The sequence below is a fragment of the Apus apus genome, chromosome 4 (assembly GCF_020740795.1).
Source record: "Apus apus isolate bApuApu2 chromosome 4, bApuApu2.pri.cur, whole genome shotgun sequence".
Classification (NCBI taxonomy): Eukaryota; Metazoa; Chordata; class Aves; order Apodiformes; family Apodidae; genus Apus; species Apus apus.
The window spans coordinates 13,277,450-13,293,230 of NC_067285.1; the positions used below are offsets into that span (position 1 = coordinate 13,277,450).

At 43.2% G+C, this 15,781-nt stretch overlaps 1 protein-coding gene across 1 annotated transcript in view; it reads right to left on the bottom strand.

The window, feature by feature from the left end:
• CNNM2 (cyclin and CBS domain divalent metal cation transport mediator 2) overlaps nucleotides 1-15,781 on the bottom strand; it is a 120,905-nt gene that overhangs the window by 8,397 nt on the left and 96,727 nt on the right. The window contains exons 3-7 of the mRNA XM_051618436.1: nucleotides 13,420-13,557; nucleotides 11,120-11,289; nucleotides 7,763-7,856; nucleotides 5,289-5,354; nucleotides 1,405-1,589 (exon numbers count right to left, since the gene is read on the bottom strand). Of these exons, the coding sequence (XP_051474396.1) occupies nucleotides 1,405-1,589; nucleotides 5,289-5,354; nucleotides 7,763-7,856; nucleotides 11,120-11,289; nucleotides 13,420-13,557 (653 nt within the window). The remainder of the gene's footprint in view (nucleotides 1-1,404; nucleotides 1,590-5,288; nucleotides 5,355-7,762; nucleotides 7,857-11,119; nucleotides 11,290-13,419; nucleotides 13,558-15,781) is intronic.

The following is a 15,781-nucleotide window of genomic DNA, read 5'->3' on the forward strand; positions in this document are numbered from 1 at the left end:
ATGCACATGCACTGGCAGCCCCATGTGCTGCAACTCAGTGGGTTATCTCAACAGGCAGGAAGGTGGAAGAGGTGAGAGAAGACCTGTAGAAAACCCTAAGTCTCAGAAGCAATGCAAGAGATGGACTGGAAATGGAAAGTCAGATGGACCAGGTCACAACTCCAATAGCAAAATCCAAACATGCACGAGCAGGTCACAGCCCTGGATTACAAGGTATTAATTGAATAAGTGGCCACATGGAGCAGTGAAAACACTAATGTTAAGTAGTCTGTCCTGTGTGTAAAGCACAGTGATGCACAAAGAGGTGTGCAAGCCTGATGGCAGAGACACCATACAGTTCAGCATTTGGTATGAACACAGTCAGAGTTGGAAGGACTCCACATAAACCAGCATAAGATGAGCAGCTGCTCTGTACAACAGATTAGTCATTGAAACTATAGTAAGAGTCATCTGCCCAGTGATAAATATTTATTGAAGCCCTGAAGGCTTGAACCATCTACCAGTACGCTTGCATCTGTCAAGTTTTGGATGCAAGACTGTACTCTCCTTTTAAATTTGGCTATGGAATAATTGATTTAGCAATTCCACATTCTTAATACTGAATTAGCTTTGACAGAAACTGAGTTCACAAATCATTTGAGTTGCATACAAAGAAACTGTGAACATGCACTTAATTTAAGAAAAGCATCAAGGTCAACTTCTGACCATGGGATGTCAGCTTCCCTGACTCCCAGCTGGGTTGAAATGGCTGCTAGCATTAGCTGTTCCTCAGCTTAGCTAGATTTCCTATCCCACAGGAGTCGCACACATTTCAGTGTGGGATGCACCATGCTGGGGACAGAGCTGGGGACAGACCTGTGTACATGCAGCAACTCACTGGTAGTAAGACATGAGCCTAACATGTGAAGTTAAGATAAAGAGAAATGTCCAATACTTCTCCAAGCAGAAGAAGGATGACAAGTCGAAAAGTAAGATCAAGACCCCCAAACTGAAACCAAAACTGAAAGTGAATAAAAACTGCAACCAATATAAAATGTCTCATCCTTCAGAAAAGGACACTGTCTGATAATGAAGGGTCTCCATGATGTCTCCAAAGGCTTCACAAGGATATATCTTTCATGACTAAAAGCAGAGAGAGGTTATTTTCTATAATCTTTCCTTGAGGGACCTAAAATCCAGAAACTTGTAGGACCAATCTACTTATAAGCTTAAATGACAGGAACAGTGAAAGCAAATCAATGAATAGCAGGTATTGGGAAAAAGTAATTTAAAGTGATTTTTAAGCAGCTGCATTCATCATCCTATTTATTCACAGAGCAATCTAGAGGGATGTCCCTTGCCCAGGCTCCTCATCCTACCAGCCAAACCCAGCTTTCCAGTGAGGCCTTTCCAGCTTTTCCCTACCTTGACAAACTGAATGTCTGTGAGAGCTTTCACTGAGTAGTCCGGAACATACACTTGGAGGAAAGATGCGTTCAGCTGGTTGTTGCTGCTCCCTAATGTTGGTGTCACTGCATCGATGCGATCACTTCGGTTCAAAGAGTCTGAATGATTCAAGCCGCAGGGACGAGGTGGAGACTTGTTTTCAGCTGAGAAATGGGCAAGAGCAAAAGATTTCTTAAATCAAGTAGAAAAGCATTTAAAGTCACCAGTTTCAAAGGGACATAATAAATTGTGATGCAGCACAAAAGAACTGCAAATACTTCCTCCACTCATAACTTGACATGCAGCTAAACAACCAAATTATCCTGAAAAAGAGTATATTTTGAGTTCAGAGCTGGTGGCTGACATCACTGAGTATGCTTTAAACAAACCTGGTTTTTTTTATGCTGCAATGGACACGGCCCATGCACCGTTGGTCATGGTGCTTCAGCTGATGAGTGATAACCACCAGAGAAAGGTAACTTCCCATGACTCCTTACAAGAGCTCTTGATAGTCAGACCATGCCTCATACTTTTTTTCCCTTTAATGATTCATAATCATAACTCCATAGAAGACCTTCCATCCACAATCAGTCACAGCTAACCCTTATCCCCTTTTATTCCACCTGGTACCTACATATGCCTCGTTCCCTGCGTCAGAGCAGACATTTTCAAACTGATGATGGAGGCCTCAGTGGACCAGAGTGCAGCCCATGTGATAACGATTTCAGTGTTTCCTCTTAAGGGACAAAAACACAACAAAGGAGAGAAAGCTCCATGTGGTATATGCCAGCCAGCAAAAGAGGGAAAACAGACCATGCTAGAGAAAAATCTGTGTCTGGGAAAGGAGACATAACTTTCTATCACTGGCCTTTAAGCACTGCAGGGTTTCAGTCACTTGAAAGCAGCTGTTCCCTGTGAGTGTGACTGGCCAGTTTCTCTCAAGTAAACATGCTTTCAGCAAGCCACAGGCATTTTGCATCTCTACCTTCCACCCATACAGTGACCCAGAAGACAAGAGGGCAGAAATGCATCCTAAGAGAGATCCCAAGACCCCCTGTGATGGGCTTCTCCCTGGGTGCACACACAGTACATACTGATCACATAACTGTCTTTGGGACTCACTAATTTTTTGGATCTTAGTGCAGGTAAATTTATTTAAGGCAGCCCAAACTGAAACTTGATGTAAACTCAACACATGACCCCCATTCTCAGCTAAAATATCATATTCATATAAACTGAAGATACAAAGCCTCTTCAAGCAAGTCATCAACAGCACCCTTGCAAGATTTTAAAATTATTTTTTGAAGACTCTTCCATATATAAACTTATTTCTAAAACAGAAAAAAAGGTCCCTAAAAGTAGCCCTACTCCTGCCACTTAATCACTATAAATATCATCTCCCCCTGCCCAAATGATACAGCCTGCTCTACATCTCTCCATCCAGGCTTTCTTAAACCTAGCACTTCAGATGCTTTTAGATGAGTGGCAGAATAGCCCTGTTTTTTATTTCCCACCTAAAATCCCTCTGATGTTGCCTTTCCTTCTATTTTAGGAAAGGGAACAGAAAAATACAGGTTCTGACAACTTGGCAGCTTTTCTCTCATTTCTGCACTATGGAATTACTGCAGGTCTCTACGGCAACTCCAAATACAGGTTTAGGGGGAAGCACTTGGAGCCCTCCAAGGTTTTCTTCCATACCAACTTGGCATCTTGAAAGTCACAGCAGGCTGCAATATCTGCTGCCAGGAGCCAAACCTCCATCTGCACACTGGGCTTAATGCTGTAATTCCCACTGGAGAACAAGGAATTGTGAAGGTTGAGTGAACTTAGCCTGTCTTTCCCACCTGCATACACAAAACACAGCTGTGTGTGACAAGAACAGCATCACTGCTGCTTGGGATAGAAGTTTCCATCTTGAACAGCTTTACACTAGTGTGACTTTTATCTGCCCATTCTTTTCTCCAGGGTTCTTCTTATAATACACAAGCAACAAAAAAACAAAGGGCAGAGAGCAATGTGACAGAGCACATATTTAAAAACCAAACAGAAAAAAAGGGACAGGTGAAACAAAAGGACAAAAAGAAAAAGTATGATCATTAAAAATATGAGGAAAAGGAGATCACTCTGGACCACAAGTCAGGAATGGAGAAGTTAAAGAAGGAAGGATACAGAAAGGGCAGATGACAGAAGAACATGAGACAGGCCCATGTTTGCAGAGCAGCAGCCTGCCAGCCCCTTGGACAGCCCACGTCTGGACAGATCTTTTCTACCAAGGTTTTTCCCTTCCTTCCTATGCAGGGGATAAAGAGCACAAACTACAAACCTCAATACAACTGTATTAAGAATTTGGGGTTAAACAACAGGATTCTTTTTAGAAAGACCCAGCAGAAGGTCTGAGTTTCATCAAAACTGGTACCACATTGTCACAGTGACCAGTGACCACATCAGTTCCTCTCAAAGGAGATTATTCTCATTATTTTCCACTAGTGAGTTTTTAGAATATTTTTAGGTGGGGAAAAAGCTAGGAAAATATGCTTGGCATTTATATTGGAAACAACTTGCATGTGCAAAGTGTACACTTGTTTGTAGCAAGAAACGAAAAAAAAAGAAGACCTGGCAAAATGAAAGAACCAAGTAAAAAAGATAATCAAAGCTGCCAAGCTTAAAAGAAAGCCATTAGGTAGTTTAATTAAAGAAAGATTAAGTTTCTCCTTCTTTTTTGAAGTTTAGCAGCAGGAAACTAACAGGGCAGGAAAAAAATCCCCTGCAGGGCAACAACTTGTAGTTTGTTTGGAATGTGCATGAGACTAATTTAAGGACTGATGGTGAAATACATTTTCAAAAGTGAAAAAAGAAGAGGGAGAAAATACAGGAAGCAGATGGTGAAAGTTTATGAAATGCATGATATGTGTTAATGTTTAAGAGATGTTTTATTTAAATATGTATATCATTATCTTGTTTGCTTTTAGTTCTAAGGAAAGACATTTCATATGAAAAAGAAAACTTCAAAAGGAAAAAATATGTTGACTGCAACTCAAAGTATTTTAGGATTCTGATCTTCCTACAGACTTTCTTGATGGGTTTCCATTTTTCTCAACCACTCCGTGCATGCAGTGTCTGCAAAGCTCAGTTCTTGACCCATCCCAGTTCCCAACTGCTCAACCCTATCTCAGAGCTCTTTTTGGACCAATTTGTTCTCTCCTTGGTCTCTGCTCTCCAAAGGGATTTCTGTGTCAGCCAACTTGGTTATTCAGCAAGGAAAGGCCTTAATCAAAATGGGAACCAGAAAACCCCACAGGAGGTCTCAAACCATTTTGCACATTCCATTGCAAATCTGTCCACTCAGTAAATCCCTGAGCTGGTCCATGGCATTAACCTCACTGAGAAAAAGCTCAAAGCTTTTGAGGAACTGAAATGGCCAGACTGTATACACACCATAGAAATTACCCATATGAGAATATAAGAATTCTTTCATTAAAGAAGTTTTCCTTTTATGGCAGTTTAGCAGCAAACATTCTCCTCTTTCTTCAAAATTTTTTAAGCCTCAGCCTGGGGGAGAATACCTTCTTATAAGAAAATTTCCCCTCCTGATTTTCCACCAGAACACATATGAGAAACAAGAACAAGCACACATTACCAAATACATTTTCTTCAATGCGTTTTTAGTGATTTCCTTTTTGGTGACTGTTGTGTTGCTACCAGTTACCAGAAGTGAAAATTCAGGATACCTACCTGTGAGGCATAACTCTGTGCTGGACTTCTCCCTAACGAGCAAAGGGGTCAGATAAATATAGACTGCAGCTGATTTTTTATGGCATCAGGGCAGTCACAAGAATGGTGAAAATAGAAGCATGCAGATTTACCTGGAGAACCTGCTGCTAACAACTCTGTTCTGCTGACAACAAAGGTACGAGACAGGGACAAGGGAACTAGAAGAGGGAGAGAAAAAGGATGAGATCACGACCAGAAAGGCAGCAGCTATCCACACTTGACAGGGGAAGGAGCCAGTTCACACACTGGAGAACTAAAACCAAAAGTGCAAATCAACTGTGAAAAAGTAAAGGGTTAAAACAAAAGCAAAACCAAAAAAAGACAATTAAACAATTTTAGGAATAAACCAAAAACAAGCCAAAGAAATTACAGTGAAGTGAACAATTTTCACTTCCTAATGTGAATGGTTATCCAGCACAGAACAGTCCATCAAGGTACACTCAGTCTTAAAATAGTTCAAAATGAGCAGTGATGCTTACTCCCATCTAGAAGGCAGAAAGTTAAAACAAGCCAGAAAACTTTCATGGGTGCTGATCCTTATGGGAGTCATACAAAAATAGAACAAAACCAAAGGACTCTTCATAGTTCTGCAAGTTTTCAGTAAAATGTCAAGCGAGGTGATTCTCCCAGCTCACCCCTGTCAGAATGCTCATCATTACTACAAATCCCTCCTCAGCTGCAGCTAAAGAAAAAAGCTTCACTATTATTTATGTACATAGGGTTTGTTGTTGTTGTTGTTTTGGTTTGTTTGGGTTTTTTGTTGGTTTGTTTTTTTTTAATTCTTTACTCTCCTGTTACTGACTTCACATTCCAGGTGGGGAGAGCAGGCACATGAAGTCTAATTAGGACACACAGAAGAGCGAGAGTTTTCTCTTGTTCTGCAATGCCTGATACTTTCACTGAACTTTTCTATCTACACAGAGCAACAGGAACTTATTTTTATGAGCTCATCCTACAGAAATCTCAGAATGCTGCAAGACATCATAAAACAAATTCTCCAAAACCTGGAGGGAAAGCCAGCAAAATGAGGGGATTGCTACTGGTAAAAGCCAGCCAATCAAGGGTGAACAAGTCCAAGGTTGGCTGAGATTAATTTAAAATAGTGCATATCCTTAAGTTTGACATGACAAAACGCAAGATGGATATCAGCGCACACAAAGAGGACACCATTTGACCTCACAGGACTTGGGCAACTGGCATGGTTGTGGGGAGGTTTAGCAACACAAAAAAACCCACCACTTGAGAACATTCAAATGGAACAATGCTGTAAAACAGAGACACCACAAGAGATTTCCAAGTGGAGGTCTGGTAGGAGAAGCAGCCATGCCTACCCCAGCTCCGTGCCTGGCCCACGTTGCCAAAAGCAGACCTGCAAGGCTGAGGGTATGAGGTAGTTGTACACGTGTCACGGTTCCTCACAAACACTGCTGCTATCACACAGATAACATCCCCCCAGTGCTCTGCACACTTTCAAATCTGTCAAGCCTCAAAAGGTATAAGCTAGGGTGATCAAATTAAGGTGTACATAATAAAGGAAGAATTTTTCTTGTTTTTAAAAGCAAGCTCATGTGTTCAAGGGAACTGCTGTTGTCTGTAGACTTCAATAAGTCTATACTCATAATTTACAAAATAATTTTAATTTCAACTCATGTACATACACACAGGCACACACATGTAAGGGGAGGGCTCGCGAGTATGCCATTAAAACTAGCTGCCTCTCAGGCGGAACATAAACCCTGCTGCAACACGAGGACATGATTTTAGTGGGAGAAACTTCTCTCCCTGAAGCTGAGCAAGCAGCTTTGGGTCAGTAGTTGGACAATGCCAGCACCCCAGATCTCCCCAACAGGGCTGTGGATTTCCAGTTGAAGTTGAGATCTTAGTGGTGGCACTGCTGACACCAAAATACACCCCCAAATGCTGAAATACAGCACTGGAGCCTACTTTTGGTGGGTTATAAACCAACATCCCAACCTATGCCTGTGAGGTGGTGGCTTGTGCAGCTCTGCTTGTGTGCTGGAAGCTGGCTCACACCTCGTGGGAACTGGCTCACACTCACTCCCAGACATCAGCTCTCCTCCCTTGCCCATTTCTTGGTTACATTTCCACACAACCTGACAGACAGGAGCAACCTCTTTTCCTGCACCGTGTCCCTCCTTTTCCTCAAGACGGCTTTAAAACCGGACTGGTAAAGCGAACCCTCCCCAGACGAACCGGTCGTTTGTGCTCCGCACCACTAGATGGCCTCCGCCACTAATTATTTATTCCCTTTAATTCATCCCTACCCGGCCGTGAGCAAAACCGCGAAGCTGTCCTCCGGTACCAAAGGCATCACTCGCCAAGGCCATCTCCTGCATCCTCCGGAGCTGGCAAAGCTCTGCCAGCGCTGGCTCTGGGGGTCATCCCCGCCCCAGCCTCTCCCAGGGATGCTGTGCCAGGCAGATAGTTTCTCTGGCAAGGAGGTATCCCTTCCATCAGCCCCCAGACACGGCCAGGGCATGTCCCGTGCAGGACGGGCAGGCTCGTGCGGGAGCGCGTTCCAGAGGCAGACGGTGAGAGGACATACCTGGCGATGCTGTGAGGGCCATCACCCCATAGTAGGAGAAAGCACCAGCTTCAAACTTCATCCCCTCCTTCCCAGCCTCCACTTCCACTTTCCCCTGTTAAGGAAAAGGAGAAAGAGCTGCAATTAGAAGGCACCATAGGTCTTGAGGCACAAGCCCAGACTTGAGCCCTGAAAGCTAGTTCTGCTTGACATTCCTAAGCAGTGTCATGGTCCCTGCAGTTTGTAACAGTGCCTGAACAGGGACAGACCCTGGAGGACAACACACTCCTGTGTCCTGAGCTGTCCTGGTCTTCGGTGCCCTGTGGCCAGCGTGAGACCCTGCAGAGGAGCGGGTTCATCACAGCACTTTGGGGTGGTACTATTGCCCTGCTCCAAGTGCTGCCAGGCTGCCTTCCCTCAATGCAGAGTGAAAAATACTCCCCTAGAGTAAGCAGAGACATCTAGGGTCTTGAGACACCTCGACATTTTGGGCCACAGCTCACATTCACATGCAAAGTGTCCTCTAACACAAACATATGAAAGGGAGAGGGGAGACAACACCAGGAAGTTGTCTGCCTTCATAGATGAGATTCCCACAGAAGCAAAGCCCTTATTCCTGAAGCATCAGCCTTGGGGCTATTTTGGTTTTCTTGTTTTCTAGCAGTTTTACATATTCCAGCAACCCTGACTTTAGATCTTTCACAGGGTCTTGCCTAGAAGGACTCTCAGAGCTCCCCAAGCTGTACAAAACCACACTACCACACAAATGCACCCATTTCTGATGTGGGCTGAACCAAATGTTTAACATCACATCCTACAAAGGATTAGAACAGAACCTGCCACATCAAACATAGCTGTAAACATCCCAGTGTCTTTGACATACAAGCAGCCAAAAATAACTAGCTTCTTAATGGGGCCTGATTTTCACATCCATCCATCCTTACTGGTTCTGTACTGAGAGTTACAGCACACCACTGCAGACAGAAGAAATTTCATGCAGCTTTCAGGCTGAACCACACAAAGGTTGGGATTTCAGACAAACAATTTAATTACCTGCAATGCTTTCCCTCTGGCTAGGCTGGAAAGGGCAGACAGATTGCCCATCCCATGTGTACTAAGCAGATTGAACATAGACCAGACATAATCAGGTCAAAATGAATCCAAAAGGTAGATTTTATTCCCATGTGTTTATTTCATCAAGTACCATTTAAAATAAATAATCATGCCTTTAACTTAACAGTACTGCACTGGGGCAGAAAAAAGTAAAAATGCATTTAACCTGCCTGAGCCCTGACACCAAGCCAGTTTCTCTAACTGTTCCAGATGAGAAAAAACACTAAATCTACCAAGCAGGAAGAGAGTGCCTAGCTCACAAATCCACTTTCCTGCTATCACAAGCAACCATTTCATATAATCCCTTTTAAAACCAATTTCACCACACAACACACATAAGTAGCTTATATTTGTTCACTATAAGCCTTCCCAAAGGTCTGCTTTCATCACCCAGGCCAAGACTGGTGATAAACAGAGCTCTGAACCTACTTACTACTGGTAGTTTTTCACCTGCCAATAACAGGTCTCCAAAATACATACACAGTGTTTACATGCAGTCAGTTTGGAGTTAGTAGCTAAATACAAACTAGTAGTAGTAGGAGTTGAGCTTCAGTTCTAGGACCAGCACACACAGCACCTCCAAGCCTCCCAGTGGTGGCCATATGAAGACGAGGCATGCTTGGCATAGCCACAGTGGCTGAAAAGCCATTAAGAATTCCCCATGCATGATACTGGATGTGTTCTGCCCTGTTAAAATGCATACACATGTGGTTTCTGGTTTTCCACTGTTCAATGTTCCAACAGGAATTTTGAAAAAACACAACGGCAAAAACAAATCTCAGGCTGCTACATTAGCTACTAGAAAAGCTGTTGCAAACAGGTGACATTCCAGCTAAAACAGTAACTCTAAGGCAATTTAATTGGTAATTGTAATGCACAAAATATACATTTGACTGTGTTCTGGCATGCATTTACTGTGAAGATAAGGTATTCTTTGTCTCTTGACAGGAGAGAGTAAATCCAAGTCCATTTAAGTAATAAAAGCAGAGTATTTATCGCCTCTTGATCCTTGCAGAACCAATTTTGTTACCATTTTAATAGTATGTGCCTACGGCAAGACTCACTTTTCCAAATGCATTACAGAGCTAGCACATTGTGTTTGCTAAACACTTATTGATTGAAGAACAGCTCAGAAAGAACTGGTTGTTCTTTTGTATTGCCCATGTCCTCCATTTACATCTTTGCAGCATTACCTCATTCGGGAGCATTATCTTGCCTCTGGAACACTTCAGATTGCAACAATTCAACACAAAAGAAAGAGCAGTTAGATAGCTACCAGTGGCTCCTCGAACCCTTGGAAAAAATGATCTTTTTAAAAAAGAGAATTACATTGCATCCAAAATACCATATTCCAGGGCTTGCTTAACTCTTTTTCACTGACAGTATTTAAACCTCCCTTCCCCCCCACCTTTTTCTTTTTAAGGCCACTTTAAGGAAGATTACAAGCCCTGTGTTACAACTTGAGCTACAATGCTTGTGTTTTCATAACCAAAAGTGAGTTCAGTCATGCAGGATAGAAACATAAGGGTTTTTCCAGCAAAATCTTTCTTAAAGGACTGTTCCTGTGTAAAGCTTCTCCCAGCCATTCAAGTGTTCCTGTCAAGTAACAAAACTTGGGAGATACCAGCACTGGAAGCAATCCCGTACAGAACAAGCAGAAAAAAGTCTTTCCACACCACCTAGGGCTCCAATCTAAAAACCACCCAAATGCAGCAATCTCGGGGTAGGGTTTGGATGGCGGGGTGCCCAGGAACAGCAGGGGCTGTGGCAGGAGGTGGCAGCAGCTCAGCAGACAGCACAATGCCCCAACCAAAACCTGCACTTCTCACAACACCGAAGACTTCAAAAATGGCACAGATAAATGTCATTTCTCTAAACTCCAAGCCTCCTTTTGCAAAAGGAAAAAATTCATTAGAGAAAGCATCCTGGCCAAACTCCTATGACATGCCAGTGCCAGCTGTACATGCAGGAATTCCTTTGTATTGCCTATACTAGTGATACCTAAAGCATAAGTAACTTTCAACTGATGACTGGAAGTGAGAAGTGCTGTCTGCCCTTCACAACTGGTTTAGTTGAGGCTGAAAGCAGCTCAGTGAGCTCTTCAAGGTTGGCAAGTTTGTAAAGGAGCCAAGAGCAGTTCCCAGGAGCCACTGCTCCATCCCTATGTTTGAAAGAAGAAAAACTTCAACAACTGGAAGAAGTATAGAGAGTGATATGTCAGGAGATGAAGGATTTTGCACATATCTACATTATCACATGTCTGACCTGTAAAATGAGAATAAAGTAGTCGACGGGCTTGTTTCGTTGGTAGAGGTAGTGTTCTGGGGCTTTCTTGTTCTTCTCATCGTATTTCAGCTCCTGGATGACATTGGGATGTTTTAGCAGCCTGAGGAGGATCTTCTCTGACATCTGGGATGGACCAAATGCTTCTACTTCTACAACACAAGATACAACTTGGCATTACACTTCATATGCCTGGCAAGAAGTTATCAATACTCGTTAATAAGTATTTGCCTATAAAAGACACACAGATGCAGAGAGATCCATTATGGAATTGCAGGCTTCCTGTCTTTTGAGACTGTTAGGTTTGTAAGGGGGGAAAAAAACACAGGAATGCCCCAACTTTCATTACTGAAGTATTTTTCAAAACAACCAGAAACCATGTCTTCAGCTGAAAGGGAAAAGAAAAAGGCAGTCTTGCTCTCTTGAGAGTTCAGAGTCACAGCTGTATAGGCTCATTGGAGAGTTGAATAAATGGAAGAGCTTTACAATTGGGGCACACAGAACCTTTGAATTTGTTTTTTCTTTCCTCACGAGTTATTACAGTTACTGTATTTATTGCACTTAAAAAATATATATTTAAAAAAAAAAAATCACTGTTTGGAGCCTAGAAAGTTGCTCTAGATAGATGCTCTACATAAATCAAAGACACAGTTTGGGCTACCACAGTTCATATGGGAATAGTTTAAGTAACTTACTCAAAGTAACTTAAAGTGTAGGTCACTTCTTACCATGTGAGATTAGTGCATCAGAACACATTCCCTATGCACTTGCTTTTCAGTGTTCCCAACAGGAGCTGTTTGAAGCAGAAAAGCTCATCCTTGTATGGGAGAGTTAAGCCAGGGATGTTGAGATTTACACATGCAAATTCATTAGCTTTCCTAACACCTCATTTCAGATCCAGACTGTTAATGACCCAGTACGTTTCATCTGCTAAAGACACTATTCTCAATCTAGAACAGAGAAACCAAAACTGTAGCTTTCATCTTATTTAGCAGAGGCTTCACAGACAGACCTGGATTTTAGCTACACAAATTTTTTCATCCACAAAACAAGCAGAGGAGCAGCACTGTAAGACTAAGTCTGTTGAGCAGGTGTTTAGGAAACTCCATCAAGTCTTGTACCACTACGTGAGCAATGCTCTGCTTGCTGTTAAATCCGCATCTTGCTGTTGAACTGCTTCCTTTCACCAAGGACATGCTCACGTGCACATGAGCCGCCAGAGTCCAAGCCTTTTAAGGAATTACTGTCCCTCAGCTGAGATGTGATAACTGACCATGTACATGTTTCTTTCAAGTCACAGAGGCAAAATAAAGCATGGAGGTGGACTAGGAGCATCTATGCAGGCAGTTGCTGCAACTTAAAGGAGAGGAAGTACTAATTTCCAACTGGAGCTGGGAAACTTGAGACAAAACAACTTTATCATTTTCTACCCATGAATATATGTTGAACAGAGCAGTGAAAGATGCCCGTCTGAAAGGCCTGCATCTGAGAAGTCTTTGTATGTCAAAGAGAGACAGCATGAGCAATAGGAAGGTATGTTTTCCACAAGCTCTCCTGTTAACGGGTCTCATCTCTGAGGTGAAGGAACCAACTTTACGATGAAAGGCAGTATCAGCTGCAAGAAACCATTCAAGGCCCTGGCCTCTCTGGCCCAGACTGCCCACTCAAGGGCTAAAACATCAAGGTGTTCAGGGATGGAGACAACTGTCCTCTGAAACCTGAAGTCATCAACGGAGGTCACAAGCCAGCCAGAAATCCATTTTTTAAAGTACAGTTCAACCACCTGTGCAGTCTGCATTACATGTGTCGGGAGAGTTTTTCACTTGGAGTCAAAAAGTCTCACAGAACAGGTTTAGACCTTCCTGTAAAAAGTCCAGCAACTTTTTCTGGAGAAGGCACCAGAGCGCAATTACAGTCAGCTGGCCAGTGGTCTCGAGTCCTCTTTGGTTTGTTCCCTGAGCTCTTCCTAATGGGGTGTACTTGCTAGTCGTTAATCTGACGGACTCTAGACATGCAGTGCGGCACTTGGCATTCATCCTTACCTTTCAGACCAATTTAAAGTTACTGGTCCACCCCTGGTAAATGTCTCAGAGGGTTCATGCCGACACTGAACACAGGAGAGGAGAGAATTTAAAAAGAAAAACACAACAGTGGCATTATTTGTCACCCCACAATCCAGCCTCCCTTCCCGCCTGCACTGTCCCACCCGCTTCACCAGCCTTTGCTGACAAACTGCCTCCGAGGCCCTGGCACGAGGACACAAACAGATAACCTGCACTTGCCTGTTGCCAGGAACCGGTGCATTGCCAGGAGGAGCTGCGGTGATATTTTAACCTTCATCTCGCTGTCTGTCTGCTTGAAGGCAGAGAAGTCCTGCTTCCTGTCCCGATGAGCTACTTTCTTTTTCGTCTTGTTATCAGCTGGGGAAGGGAGGGTGGGAAAAGAAAGGAAGGAAGCGATTTCTGTTAGAACGGGGTCCAACATGAACTGAATGTCACCGAGTCAGGCAGGATGGCCACCCAGAGCACCGGGTGTGGACAGACCCCTCATGCCAAGCCCTGCTCATAGGCACATAGCACAAACCAGAAACAGCAAGCCAGATGTGCTGCAGGCTCCTCTGGCTGGGAGCCCCTGTCCTGCTGAGCCAGGCACCCATGGTCTCAGTCACTTCTCTGTCACTTCAATGGGGGAAAAGTCTCTGCTTGCAGACATCTAATTGCTCTGTGTATTACAAATAAGGTGGGGAGGAGGAGTCCTGCTCGGTGTTAATAATGATCAAAAGGTGTTCTACAAGAATCTGTGATAGATACTTTTTTCATATATATTCCTTAGAAAATTCCTGGCAATTACATAAACTAAATATTCAATTACTTATTTCTCATGCTGTACGATGGCTTCACTGAATCTTCACGGCTCTGGCAGAATTCACATGCTTTTGGTCCAAGGAAGTCTCTTTTGTCCTGTCCAAACTTCAGCAAAGGCTGGGAAGGTGTACAGCCTGGAGGTGGGATATCTGAAGCCAGAACGAAGTACAGAGCAGCTTCAGGAGTTCAGATACAGAATTTGGTCTGCTAGTGATCCTAGATTCTTGTCCTTTATTCAGCTAAATACTCACCACTCAGTTCATCTGTGGTGGGAAATCCCCATCAGTGAAAGAGAACATGAAAGATGGAGTTGCAAAGGCACAAACAAACCAGCTATTATCATCCACCCACTGAGCTCATCTGCCAAAATACCTAGGAAGCCAGATGAGAGCTATAGGCATGTTGGGGTATGGTGTACATCAGTTCCAGGGGGAAAAGGTGTCTGCTTAGATGGCAGGGTCTTGTTCTTTCTGCTGACATGGTGTGTAAGATGGCATTGGGTATAAGCAGCAGAATGCTGTCAGACAGCTCTGAGCTCCACCACATACTGCAGGAAACCCAAGTCTTGAGGCAATTACTGTGAAGCCCTCAGACTTGAGGCACAGCTCAGATTCCAGAGCCTTAGTGGGAAAAGATACTGAAAACACTATAACTAATTGTCTATCAGCCCCTAAGTAATTGGTTGAAAATTACTGGACTTTTGAGGGACCACAGGCAGCTCTGGTACATTGGTTCACTGCAGAGAATTTGGGCAAGCTCACCAAGAGGTAGAGATGAAGTTAACACTGTGGAACCTCATGCACACTCCCAGGTAGCTGTTGCCGGATTTTGGGTTATGCATGCAAAGATAATTAAAATGAGGCACCATAGCAAGGAAGCCATTAAGATCTTGAGTCCTCTAGGTGTCTAAATACAGACTACAGACTGGCACATAGTGGTTGAATTTGGGGCTTGGAAATGCACAACACTGGTAATGAACAGATTTCTAGATAGATTTTCCCAAGCCACCTAGCCTTTTAGGTATGAATACATTTAGATCTTTCACTTCCCATGGACAAACTTTCATTACAGGACTATCACAGACTCAACAGTAATACTGTCCTAATAGTTACGTATCTACTCTAGATATCTAAAGCTCATTCTGTGAGCAGAGCAAATCAGAACATTTGAGATACTTGTTCTTAAGCCTTTGGAGAAGAACAATGACAACCCATGCCCTTTTTCTTCTTTGAAACAAAAAGGCTCTTACCCTACTAGTACTTTACCCAGGACTTAGACTACATCAGGGACTGTAGTTTCTCTTCCAAAAGCAGGAACAGAAACCACCCAAGGGAGTGGTTATAGACAAAAAAACAATCCCTGTTTTAGGACTACAGTCTGAGACAGACTTTATCTGTACTTTCAGTTAAAGGAAAGATGGATACCAACAACAACAGCAACAGAGAGTGAATTGGAGAGAAGTCCCCCAAAAGTTCTCATTAGGTCCTAACTCTTGTAAGAGGAAACTGTACTTTAAAAACAAAACAAATAACACAACCTCAGAGAATGCTGGTTTTTATAATGCTGTGCCAGAGATGCTTTCTCACAGGGAGATCCATTATTGATCTCTTCAGGGAGGCAAAAATTACCACAATAATTTTTTTTCCTGAGACAAGGAAACATCTCTTCAGCAGGGCAGTAAAGCATCTCTGTATGTCTCCTCTGAACAAGCTGTACCACTGCAGGCTTCACACTGCACTTCTGGTACCTCAAAACAGGGCCAGCATCGCACAATGGGATT